The sequence below is a fragment of the Triticum aestivum genome, chromosome 2B (genome assembly GCF_018294505.1).
Source record: "Triticum aestivum cultivar Chinese Spring chromosome 2B, IWGSC CS RefSeq v2.1, whole genome shotgun sequence".
In the NCBI taxonomy this organism is placed as follows: Eukaryota; Viridiplantae; Streptophyta; class Magnoliopsida; order Poales; family Poaceae; genus Triticum; species Triticum aestivum.
Window position 1 is genome coordinate 118,024,768 of NC_057798.1, and position 13,191 is coordinate 118,037,958.

General features: G+C 45.3%; 1 protein-coding gene and 1 pseudogene across 3 annotated transcripts; one reads left to right on the plus strand and one right to left on the minus strand.

The window, feature by feature from the left end:
• Positions 1 to 1,054: 1,054 nt before the first annotated feature.
• On the plus strand, positions 1,055 to 4,148 carry LOC123043815 (uncharacterized; annotated as a pseudogene).
• Positions 4,149 to 4,277: 129 nt separating this feature from the next.
• On the minus strand, positions 4,278 to 12,215 carry LOC123043816 (momilactone A synthase). 3 transcript variants are annotated; one of them, XR_006419612.1, is made up of 6 exons: positions 11,979 to 12,215; positions 11,798 to 11,878; positions 10,960 to 11,676; positions 5,981 to 6,177; positions 5,820 to 5,907; positions 4,278 to 4,691 (listed from the first exon to the last, which is right to left on the minus strand). XR_006419612.1 is itself a non-coding variant. In XM_044466407.1 (3 exons), the coding sequence occupies exons 1-3, from the start codon at positions 12,011 to 12,013 to the stop codon at positions 10,872 to 10,874; spliced, it is 921 nt and encodes a 306-aa protein (XP_044322342.1). In that variant the 5' UTR covers positions 12,014 to 12,215; the 3' UTR covers positions 10,615 to 10,871. The 3 variants fall into 3 exon arrangements, 1 of the variants encoding a protein (XP_044322342.1); XR_006419614.1 differs by lacking the exons at positions 10,960 to 11,676; positions 11,798 to 11,878; positions 11,979 to 12,215 and adding an exon at positions 6,895 to 7,316; XM_044466407.1 differs by lacking the exons at positions 4,278 to 4,691; positions 5,820 to 5,907; positions 5,981 to 6,177 and having other exon boundaries at positions 10,615 to 11,676.
• Positions 12,216 to 13,191: the final 976 nt, after the last annotated feature.

The window sequence follows — 13,191 nt, forward strand, 5'->3', positions numbered from 1 at the left end:
GTACACGTGCAAGCACAAAAAGACACCGCACTCCAAGCCTTGATCAAGATTTGATCTTCCAAGATCGTGTAGTTCTTCGATCTCACGCTTTTTTTTCTTGCGCTTGCTCATACGCCCCCTCATCTACCTCCTTCAATTCATCTTCACCATCGTGATCATCCACGCCACCCTCCGTTTCACTGTAATCGAAATCAGCGACGGGGCTTGATCGATGTCGATGACGTTGGTGTCCAACAAGTTCACAAACTCGGCAGTGGCTGAACCACCGCTACATTGAGTGACATCAAGTCACGAGCTACCGCAATGGTGAAAAGCGAAGCAAGAACAAGGGATTGAAGATGCATACCTTCCGGCCATTTCGTCGAACACCTCACCTCTGGTGGAAGCAGCACCACTGAACGGCATCATCGGGGAACATCTCGCCGGGGCGGAGGGAGTGGACTAAGGCGCCGTCCTTCTCGTCGTAGGGGCCTTCTTGCACTTCACGCCCGAAACCTTGACCACCTTCTCCGCCGGCGGCCGGGCAGATTGCGCAGCGGCGGCGGTGAGGCCAGCCAGATTGCCGCCCTGCACGACAACGCTGCCCTGCCGCTTGCAGGTAGGCGCGTTGGGGCCTTGGGCGACGAAGGGGGCGACATGGTCGGCGACGAGATCCGCCGGAAGGGATTGCGTGTGCGCGACCTCCACGGTGATGGGGGACGCCTGGGAGGCTTCCATACGGCGAAGAAAGGTGGGGAAGATGGACCGGAGCGCGCGGTGGCGGGGCAATGGCGGCCGAGGAGGGGGAAAGCGGGAACGGCCGCGCGAAAATTTCCCTCGCGCCAAATCTCGCTGCGGATAAGGGGCGATCTCGGGTCGGCCTCTCAAGCTGTGAATCTAAAGGTTGAGGGCGAACTTTTGCCACGCCCCACAAAAACTTTTGTGGGTCTGATGCGTTTGCGGGGTCTGCTCGGGCAGAATTTCTGCGCCGACTTATATTTTGGCGGTTATTTTGCGGGTCGCGGCGTTATACGGTTTGTTTAGAGACCCTCTAACTAGGTACAAAATCCAGATATTTTCTTTCGTCCAAAAAAAAAAGATTCAACCAACGTCAATGGCGTCGCCGCCGCCGTGGTCCGACGACCTCCTAGGTCTCTTCGTCGCCGTCCTCGACGCGGTGTGCTCTTCCAGCTGGCGCTCCGTTGCTTCTCAGCCGCGTTCTTCGCCGTGGTCGGAACTCCCAGACGAGATCCTAAATCTGGTGATGGCTGGCCTCCCTAACCTGGCAGATCGCGGTCGATTCCAGGCGGTGTGTCGATCCTGGCGCGCCTCGGCTCCCCCTCCGCTGCAAGTGCCGTGGATGCAGACGGTACTGCGTTCCTGGCAAGCGGTTTCCTGCCCCCTTCCGCGGCAGCGGCCTTGGAAGTGGATTGACTCCGCGTGCCGCCGTCCGTCCGTCCCCTCACATCTGCCGCAGCGGCCTTGGATCGTGCTGCCCGGCGGCTTCTACAACCACGACGGTATCTACACTTACATCAGAGAGTGCACAGGACACGGGTAAAATCTTGTTGTATCTCCATAGTTATACATCCTTATCACATATATAAAAGTTTCTTTGTCTTCTCTTGATCTAATGTATGGATGGTTCTCCTCCCAGGTCCGCCACTGGCAAACAGGAGTACACCCCGTTCAAACGCTCCAACATCAACAGCTCCTTCCCCGACAGCCTGCGATGCGTTGGCTCCACCGACAGCTGGCTCGCCCTCGACTACGCTGATGATAAGAACAAAATTCATACCTACTTCTTGCACAATCCTTTCTCTAAGGAAGTTGTGGCTCTCCCCTAGCTGGATGCCATAGTCGGTAATAGTTCCGAGTTATTTCAGATCCGCAAGGTGCTCATCCGATTGACCCCTGGTGACCAGCTCGTCGTTGTCATGACCAACAATTGGAACTATCCTATCATCTTAATCCGACCGGGAAAGGGCGCGTGGTTACCGAGGCCACAAGCAACCCCCTTCATCAACATTATTGACATCGTGCTCCTAGGAAACAGGCTCTACGGGATCACCCAGGCAGAGGACCTCTTCTCCTTGAATATAAGCTTTAATGCTGATGGCTTACCCACAGTCACCAATATCAAGCACCACATCAGATCGGGCGATGCTGATTCCAGTGTGGAGAGCGACTTAGATGAGGACCAAGACCATTATTGTGAGAACGAAGAGGATCGGCTTCAGCGCAACTTGTATGAATTCAGGACAACTGGAGACAACATGATCACTGATGGCATCCTGTGTGATGAGATGACTTGTGCTCCCAATGATCACCTTGCCACATTTTGGCACTTACTTGAGTCGTGTGGGAAGCTAATCATGGTGAAGCGTCAATTGCAATTTCCTAAATGTTGTTATGTCAAATTCACTCGTAAGTTGGAGGTTTTTGAGGCAGATTTCAGCGCACGCACATGGTTGCCGGTGTCAGGTGGGCTAGGTGACCAAGCACTTTTCATCAGCAAACGCTTCAGCAAGTCTGTTTCTGCTTTTGGAGAGAGAGAGGAGGATGCTATTTATTTTATCGATACAGGTGAGGTGTTCAACATAAAATCCAAAACTCAAAGCCGGCCAGTAGAAAGAAGTGTCGATTCCCGTTGGTCAACATGGATCTTCCCTCCAAGCTAGATGTAAGAGTACACTACTAGATGCTGAAAAATGAATTATTTATCTTAACTATTCCCTACATACCGCCGCTTATCCATCACATTGTTCATCACTTTCAGTACACTCAAGTCTAAGATGCCATTATGTTGATTTTTCCACATCCTATGCATGTTTGCATAGGATGATCATTGCAAATGCTCCTTAGCACATGTTTGCTCCTGCGATTTGCATTCCTACCCCCTTGCTTTTACTTTCACATTGTTCACACGGCAGATTCACCACCAAGATAAATAGTCTAAGGCATGATGAAACCACAGGTCGGCTTTCATGATCTCCTGTCACGCCAAAGCCTGCAAGATCACGACGCTATTACAAACCCATGGACCTTTTGTGTTTCTGAAGAGGGCACCATAGAGCGTTATACCCATTTGTCCTTGTCATGGTCTTTGGAACGGGGACATTAATCTCCGTTCCTAATCTTACTAGCAAGCCGAGGTGATCAGGATCATGACATCTGATGTGCAGACCTTGTGTAAAATAGGAACCTATGCAGTATACAGTGGTTGAAGTCACCAAATTTATCATGGGAAGGTGTAGCTTCTTACTGCAGGTTGGTATATGAATGATATCATAACCCTCATCTGCCTTTCCACTGGATCTCTGAGGGTTGCTGCTGAGTACTTTGGTTACATAGTTGTTACCTCCCAATCTACAAGGGCACTCAACTCTTACCAATGGTGGTTTTCTGAATATACGCGGCAGGGGTTTGTTCTGTATATCCAGCCGGTGCTCTGAATATGTACAACAAATAATCAGGTGTGCATTGGAGATATCATCCATCCTTAAGCATTTTAGTCAGTGAAGATTAGATTCCCAGCTGAAAGCAGCACAGGAGACACTTGTCTGGACCCTAATTCCTCTGTTTTATTAGGCACATCCACAACTTGTGGAGTCATCAGAAGTATGACCAGTCTCCAAATGCCAGCTTGCATAGTATATTTTGGAAAGGAAGAAGCTACTCATGTTGGACAAGATGCAGCCAGCTCAGAGAGAGATAAATTTGGCTTCATCGGGTTGCATCTTTTCTTCCGACTTTGATTTTGGTAACAGAAACAGAGTGCCTTTACCAGCTGAATTTATTGTGTTTTTGCACTTCCTTCCTCGTGTTTGATGGAAGAGGTGGTGACTGAATTATCTAAAGTTGTTGTTGTTGTTGTTGTTAATGTAGTTAGTGGTCTGTGTGATGTGATGCCAGAGTGGCCATGGCTGCTCGTTTTGTTCAGTCTGATGCTTGCTGCTTTTTGGTTGGTGCAACGGAATGAGTAATACCGCAGGTAGAGAGAGAGAGAGAGTATTATCATCAGTTCCCAGCAGCTCGTTTTGGATGCAATTATGGTCTCAAAAATGAGTGAGGCATCTCGGTCTGTCTGTGTGCATTCATTCAGATGGACAGGTTAAATCTCAAGTTGCACACGCTTCATGTCCAATTGTTAAGGTAATTGAGAGCTTGTTTTTGAAGAGAGCCCCAAAAAAGAGAGGAGCTTCTTTTTAGTTCGAATATCAATATCTACATGTATGTTGAGCTGAGCTGAATGTTTATTTTCAGCTAAACATAAAACGAGTGGATGGAGAGAACAGTTAAAAAGAAGCGGCAAAGTACATACTTCACGGAATTTCATAAGTTCCAACTCTAATTAGTTGAGCGATCGAGCACATAGCCACTGCAATAGCAGCATTGATCATCTACACATTTCGCAATTGGACGACGGTTGGGGAGTAAAAAGGAACATCACCAAGTGTACCATAACCAAGTAAATTAAATCTCCACATGAAACTACCATCTCTCAAAGCTATCTAGCTATTTCAAAGTTACGCCCTCTACTTGGCGATTTCTCAAGTGGCAAACATCATCTGTTTCAGAAGCATGCTAAGATATCGATATCTGCAAAAAAGAACATGGACAACAGTTTGAATCACCATGACTCCATTTATTGCATTTTTCTTCTTCTTCTAGGACTGGCCTCGTCTTGTTTGTCTCTCGTCACGATGCACCTGTGAGCACCAGTAACATTGTCCAGTTAATAAACTTATATGATAATGAATTACCAACAATCGTTAGTCATAGTCAAGCTACACCGGTTCGAGCATGTTCTGTCCGTTAACGCATATATAAAAAAAGTTTTTACATATTCATTATGCATGTCAGAACGCCTTCTCTAGTCAAAGCTAAGTGGCAATTTGTTGCTACTTCTTTAGTTTAATCATTGACACAACATCCTTTTATCAATCTAGCACCACATCATCATAACAACGCCTTAAAATTTGTGATAAGAGTGTGGCGCTTCCTGGTTCTTAGCTCAACCCCCATACTCTGGTTTGGCTAACACTTTGTGGACGTATTTTAAATTTTACTGATATTTTTTTAGCTATGCTCAAACATCATATATCAAGATAAAAGATAGACAACCATTAGCTTACTACAATATAAAATTAGGAAGTAATGGGTCCTGTTTACCAAGCAGAAATGAGGAGCCCCCAGATCCTAAAATTGAGATGCAACTACCACGGTTCTCATTTACTGCTGGGATTAGTTTGAGGGGAACTACCCAACTGAATAAACTTTTTTGGAGACGGCAAGGGGCTGAGGAAGAGCAAGATGCTCCTGCTTATGTAGTAGGAGCAGAACTGAAGAAAAGAACTAGGAATACAAAGTAAGCCTATTTTGCATACTGGAACTAGGAAGTGTGAAACATTAATACATTATAGTAGTAAATTGCAAACTAAATACATGTAGCTATCGGGTGAAGAGATGGATCTAGTGTAAATCATAATTTTTCAACTAAAAAAGGTCATTGGATTTTAGGATGGACGGTTATATGAGAGGTGGGATGCTACCAGGCTTGCACCCGCCTCCAATCCCATTTGTTGTCTTGTCCTCAATTATTCACCTAAATCTTTCCAACCTAATTGGCAGGACCATTTGACTACTCACGTGGCTGTCTTTCCATTACCAAACGGCCATGGCTACAGGTTTTGAGGTTTATACTAGAAGGAAATTTCACCAACTACTATGGTTGATGTCAGTTTGCTGAGAATGCGAATAGATACTGGACAAAAGTCAAGCTCTGAGATACTGATTATACTATTTGCATGCTTATAAGATATGGATAATGCCCTTACCATATTATTCTAGCCCTGCCACAGCAGCAGTGCATCGTCAACTCCACATAGTGTTGGGTCACCTTCATTTCCCCGTGCTTGGTCAACTCTACATAGTGTTGGGTATTGGGGGTAAGAAAACATAAGACATTTACACAAATATGTACACTATAAGTCCATACCTGTGTTCTTCAATATGCTCTTCAGACAGCATAATCTTCACTTCCTTCCCACAGGCAGCACATATTTTAACCTCCTCACGCATGGCCCTATAATTCTTGTAAGCTTTGATTGCATAAAGCAATCCACCTGCTGCCGATAAAGCTCCAAAGGCATAAGAACCAATTGCCACAAAAAGTGCTTCAGCCGCCATCGGTCACTAGCAAAGTACACAGAGAACTGTCACTAGCGGATCATCAGATGTGACGGAAATCATGAAACTGCTAAATTTATGATGTACAGTCAGAACATGTTAATAGCTAGAGGTTCAATAGGCAACTTTAGAAGTCAACTTCTAGAGAGAAAAAACTTGGTGTGGCAGAATCAAACTCTACTCCTAGAAAAGAAATACTCAGCCAATGGCTGGATAACCAACTGTACAGGACCCTTTCGCTGCAGATTCAGCGAGAAAGCAAGGCATATCTGGCCCGATGATATTATAGTACCAAAAGTCACAGAAGTACTTCCTCTCAAGTCACAACAAGTGGTTGATGATAGAACCCTTAGTTCCTATTCTTACACAATCCAAGTATCATCAATTAGATTGTTTGCATATCAGACCAAACAAACCGTACGGAAACAGTCTATACTGATCAATGGAAATAGCCTGTAGGAATTTTGTCAGAGTAGTTTTCTCTTATGCGATTAGCCTCCACCTACCTCCAATCTGAAATGCAGTAAACGGCTCTTATCCTAAACTGACTAGCAGGAAAAGTCGTCTTCAGAAAACAAGTTGCAGATCAAGGTTGTAGCACATAAGAGAACAATCATAGATAAGATATCATGATCTAGAGTTAATAATCCGCATAGGAGGGGCGGGGGGAGAGAGAGAGGTGATGGAGGGGCGGAGGCAGTGGCGTTGGAGGGGATGAGAAACCTGCAGATGAGGAGCTGCGGTGGAGGGCAGAGCTCGGGCCGGCGAGTGGCTGCTCGGGGGCGGGGAAGAGGGCAGAGACGGCGGGAGTAGGCGCTGGGGAAGGGGTAGGCAGGAGGGGCGGCGCACGGACGGCGGTCCGACCGGATGGGAGCCGCGGGCTAGAACGCTAGCCACCACGAATCGGTCTTTTTTTTAAGGGAAATGCCATCATGGCGGTTTATATTTCATGTGAGAATAAAAATATATCGTTTGTTAAGGCATCCACTAAAAAACTCGAGGGCTCCGATTTCCAAACAATTGTTTGAGACACCTCCGAGTTCTTAGCTAGCAGATCCGCCGCCATATTGGTCTCCCGAGGGCAATGGCTAAAAACTATAGAGATAAAGTTGCTAGATAGGAAAGTGCATTCGAGTGCGGCTAATCTGCACCCGGGCTCATCTGCATCCCCGCTTAAAAAAATTCAAAAAAAAATACTAGAAAAATTCAAAAAAATCCAAATTTTTTTGTGGTGGTAGATAATTTGACGCGTGAGGTGCGCACCAAAATTCAACTCATTTGAGCATCTGAGCAGCTCTCGGCAAAAAAGACAAAATCAGGGTCTGTAAAAATGTTTACTGTTCATGCACTGTTTTGACCCGATTTGTCTTTTTTGCCGAGAGCTGCTCAGATGTCCAAATAAGTTGAATTTTGGTGGGCACCTCACGCGTCAAATTATCTACCACCACAAAAAAAATTGGAATTTTTTGAATTTTTCTAGTATTTTTTCTGAATTTTTTTCTGAGAGGGAGCAGATGAGCCCCGGCACCGTTTTGAGTTTTCCAGTGCATTCTTCATATATTGCCGCTGCTGGTCCTAAAGAATTCCCGCCACTCAGCATGATTTCGATTACCTCCAGACAGTCCGCTTTCTCGGCGGGATGAATCGGTCTTTTTTGTTTAACATAGTACACGCAAGCGTTCATATACACGCGCATATACTCATCCTTATGAACGCACCACGCACAACCTACTCCTATGAGCACCTTCGAAAGATTGAGCCGGCATATCATCTTGAAATTTATGAAGTCACCGTAGCACATCGTCGTCGACGGGAACGTCTCCTCCCACTGAATGCGCATCGTCGAAATTTTAAAATAGTCCAAGAATAAATGCGAGGACCAGGACTTGAACCCTGGTGGGCTGGGAATACCACAGTCCTTCTAACCATCCAACCACACACAGGTTGGTTCGCCCGCCACGGATCGGTCGTTCGGTTTCGATGGGACGGGAGAAGAAGGGGGCAGGAGCTCTTGGCAGTTTGCAGAGAACCCCCTCTAGTGAAGTGTATTTAGGTGCAGATCTAGGGGCTCCGCTCCTCATGGCCGTTCGATCTCGCCGGTAGCACTGATATGTGGCTGCGAGGCTCCTTGTAAAATTATGAAACCACGGGTTATGCACCGTTTTCTTTTATTTTCATATATAGAACAAAAAAAAGAAGGGAAACGTTCAGCGTCAACTGGTTGAAATCAGTCGACGCGTCCGCTACCTCCTTTAAGCGTCACATGCTCTCAAATGCCCCACTCAAGGAAACACGAGGCGAACCTCTTCGTGTAGAAAACATCACGTTCCTCTCTCCGTCTCTCATCTCTATATTTTTTGCAAAATTACATATCCTGTAAAAGTTCTTCCACAACACTACTCTTGTTGTAGAAAAAAGAGAAGACGGAAAAATAAAATCCCGCAACACAGCCTATGTTACAAAAAAAAATCCCGCAACACAATCTATATTGCAAAAAGTAAATCCCGCAACACAACCTATGTTGTAGAAAAATATATTCCCACAACACAACTTATGCTGCAAAAAAATGAACACCGCAACCTATGTTGCAATGTTTCTGCAACAAGAGTTTTGTTGCAAAATAGAAGACGTTCAGCTGCTAGATAGATCTGATCTGATGGTCCGCCGGGCGACGGATCGCTTAAAACAATCTGTCGGCGGCCCCAAAAAAGAAACATTTTCTTCTTATAAACCAAAAAAAAAATAGATAGGATAAGTAAACCACCCCATCCGAGAAGGATAATTTTTTTGGAAGCAGTTTGTCGTCAGAGGGCATGTGAGTCTCTACCGTCAGCTTCTTCATGTAGATTGTAGAGTCCTCTTCCGAGGGCTCTTGTTTATTGACCACATTGACCACAATGCGTCGAGCGCATCAAGGCGATGGAAACACGAACAATTTTAACACAAAAACAAAATTTTGAAACCTGAACAATTTTTTAGGAAATTATTCCAACTTCAATATTTTGTTCAAGTTTCAAATTTTGTTCCCCTTTTTTTTAAAAAATATGTTTCAAAAAAATTGTGTTTTAAAAAATTGATCACATTTTAAAATTTTGTTTAGGATTCAAAATTTTGTTCCCATTTTTTACAAAAAGTGTTTATGTTTCACAGATGTTTGTGTTTCAAAAAGTCGTTTGCACTTTAAAATGTTGTTCGGGATTCAAAATGTGATCCCATTTTCACAAAAATGTTTATGTTTCACAAACATTCATGTTTTGAAAGTTGTTTGCACTTTAAAATTTTGTTCAAGATTTAAAGTTTGTTCCAAATTTTCACAAAAAAAGTTTATGTTTCACAAACATTCGTGTTTCAAAAAAATTTCACACTTTAAAATTTTGTTCAGGTTTAAAAAGTTGTTGCTCTTAATAAAATGTTCGGGGATTTCAATAATGGTTCACGTTTTCAAAATTTCTTTGTGTTTCCGAAACATGTTCGTAATTCAAAAAAGTGTTCACATTTTTGCATATACTGTTTGGAATTTGGAAAAATGATTTTTAGTATTTAGAATATTAGGATTTTGAAATTATTCATAATTTAAAAAAATGAAAAATATAAAAAGTATACGTTTTCAAATCTTGACGCTGCGGTATATGGTTAAATATTTTTGCGCTTCTCATTTGTAACCAAGAGTCACTAGTTAGAGTGCATAGCAGGAGTAGTTCAGCGGCTAGGTCGCAATGTGAGTATCACATTTTTTGGTATTTTTAAGTGTCACGCTACTAAAAAGAAAAACATGGTTCGCGTCTGGTGGGCCGGCTCTGTAGCGTTCAGATGCAGATCGACCTGCTATGGCAACAATCCCGTTGAGAATGCCCTTAAGGTTCAAAATTGACCTGGATCAGAGAGTTTGGTGTGCTGATTTCAGGGATTAAAACTTATGCGTTCGGTTTAGCCTTCACCTACGAGTTCAAGGTTTATTTTGGACATTTTTCTCAAATCTCGATGAGCCTTAGACACTCCCATATAAAAAAACAAAAATGCTAAACGTACGGGCTTATTAGGGGGGATTACGTGCCCTTTCTTCTAATTCTCTTCAACCCCCGTAATTTTCAGGTGGGTGGGCCCCCTCTCTCTCCCTTAATCCAATCAACACCTAACAAGTCACAAACACTATGTAAAACCCTGGTGTTATTCCGTGAAGAGTACTCCTCCGTGAATGTAGCATTGTTGAAAATAAAGGCAAATTGTGTTAGGCGGGCAACGAACATGCACCCACATATCAAGATCTAAGAGCATGTACAATGATTAATAAGATCGTTTTATCTTAAAACTTGCATGTAATTCAGATATGACAATGACAATAAGTACAAGCCTAAAATGGGTTATCTTTTATTCTTATCTTCAGTAAGTAGTTGTTTTTAAAAACGTGATTAGACATGTTATGCTAAGGAATCATCTCTCAAATAGGATAAGACAAACTTTTTATTATGATATCTCTCTTCTCCATCTTAGCATTTATCCTATGTGTCATCTTTAAAATGTCACAATTATACATTGCCCTAACGGCCGTGCCCACGTCCATTAATTTTTCTGAATTTATTGCGCATGCTGTGGAAGATGGGTACTACTCCCAATCAGCTACTCCAGCGACATGTATTTCGGTACAGAGGGAGTAGTCATTACGCTTGTTTGGATGTCGCTGTCATGCCATGCCATGGCTGTCACTCACTCGTCACCGGATCCGGCGTGTGAATCAGCTTCCCCACGGTAAACCCGCCGTCGACGACGAGGTTGTGCCCGTTGACATACCTGGCCTCGTCGGACGCCAGGTACAGGGCCGCCCGCGCGATGTCCTCCACCTCCAGCACCATCCCACCCATCTCGTTCATGCCCGACTCCACCATTCGCCTCAGCTCCTCCTCGCTCGCCTCCGGGAGCAGCTCCGCCAGCCCGCGCAGCCCGAACGGCGTCGCGATGCCATGCGGCGAGATGGCGTTCACGCGCAAGCCGTGCCTCCCCAGCTCCCCGGCCAACGCCCGGACGGCGCCGATCACGGCCGCCTTGGAGATGCAGTACGCGGGGTTCACGCCGCCGAGCACCCCCGCCGTGCTCGCCGTGCAGATGATGCACCCGCTCCGGCGCGGCACCATCACGCGCGCAGCGTGCTTGATCCCGGCGACGGCAGACCGCGCGTTGGCTGCCATGGTGCGGTCGAAGTCGGCGAGGTCGAGGGACGCGATGGAGTCCATGCTCATCTTCCCCGCGATCCCGGCGTGGTTGTGCAGGACGTCGAGCCGGCCGTGGCGCGCCACCGCGAGGTCGACGGCCGCGGCGATCTGCGCCTCGTCGGTCACGTCGCAGCGGGCGTAGGAGGCGTCGGGGCCGAGCTCGGCGGCGACTGCGCGGCCGAGGTCGTCCTGGATGTCGGTGAGGATGACCTTGGCGCCGTTCCTGACGAACTCCGCGGCGGTCGCCTTGCCCATGCCGCTGGCGGCCCCGGTGATGACGGACACCTTCCCGGCCAGCCTGCCCCGCAGCAAACACACTTAAGTGCGGCCTCTAGCCATGGGCGACGCCACGGCATGGCACAAACGAGAACCAAGAAGAGAAAACAAAGATTCCACGGCATGGCAGGCATGGCATGCACCTCTGGGAACTCGGGGCCGTGGAGAAGCGAGCGAGGCCGACGCCGGACGGGATCGCCGCCGGGGCAGCGCTCATCTTACCCCTGCATTCCCAACCACATCAGTTCGGGAGGCACGAAAGCTCTGGTGTTCTTCCAAGAGGCAGAGATTCAGTATGCAGTTTATTTGCAAAAATACTATTACCTCAGAAGAAGGTGGTGCGCCATTGCTCTAAACATCTTGAGTAGATTATTCTAGCAAGCTCTGCTGATTTGCTTGTGATGAGCTAGCTAGCTATAGCAGCAAGCCAACCAGTTCAGTACGGTCGTGAGCAGAGTAGTAGTACTTGCGTTAAATTATGAGGAGGAGAGGACTGGAGAGACGGTGGCAGACCACCAAACAGGACGAGCAGTGGGTGAATCTTCAGCGCATCTTATCTCAATGCTTGGCACTGGTGGGTATTGTACTATGTTTCTTTTTAAGGCAATTTGTTGCCAAGGCTTAAACTTTCTAGCAATGTGAAAGCGAAGATTTGATCTCTGATGGGAAAAAGTAGTACAACTATCTATACGGCTATACCTAATAATGACATAATCAAAATATTGGTGCTGACTGAAAATCCAAAAGGAAAAAAGAAAACTCAACCAAAATGAAAAGAGAATATCAATAGCCATATAGGTCATAAACGCAGGACATTATATTTTTTTCAGATCACAACAGAATATATTTGAAAACATATTTCTTGTAGTCCATGTAGCTACAAACCAAACCACACTAATTATAGTTATTTTTAGATCTACGTTAATTATAATTTACATTATTTTGGTTACACACTCCCTTCACGACGCCCTGATTTATGCTCCCTCTGTAAAGAAATACTCTCTGTAAATAAATCATATATTGAAGGAACAATCAATGCTTATAACAGCCCCGCAAAAAAATGCTTATAACAGAAGAAAGAAAAGCGACACCAAAAAAAACATGCAAGTGCACATGCCTATTAGAGTAATGCTAGACCTACTTAAAGTAACGCATGATTTTACGTTTTTTTTTCTCGAAAACGCATATCATGCGTATCATCTATATAGAAAGTATGGTTTTTACGTGATAGAAAACATGGAGACTTGGGATTGGATTGATTGGGGTGGGAGGGGCCCACACCCGTGAAAATCAGGAGGCCGAGAGAATTAATTAGGCAGGTTACTTATGATTTTGTAGATGAATTATGTACGTGTAGCATTTTCGTGTCCCTTTAAATAGATCTACAAATACTTTGAGATGCAACGACAGAATAAGATTTAGATGACAAACTAGGTGAAGGTGGTTTTGGCACAGTTTACAAGGTACACCTATTTAATGTTGCAGTATCTTTATATCAATGTCTCCATTCCTTCGCATGTCTCCATTTTGTACACCC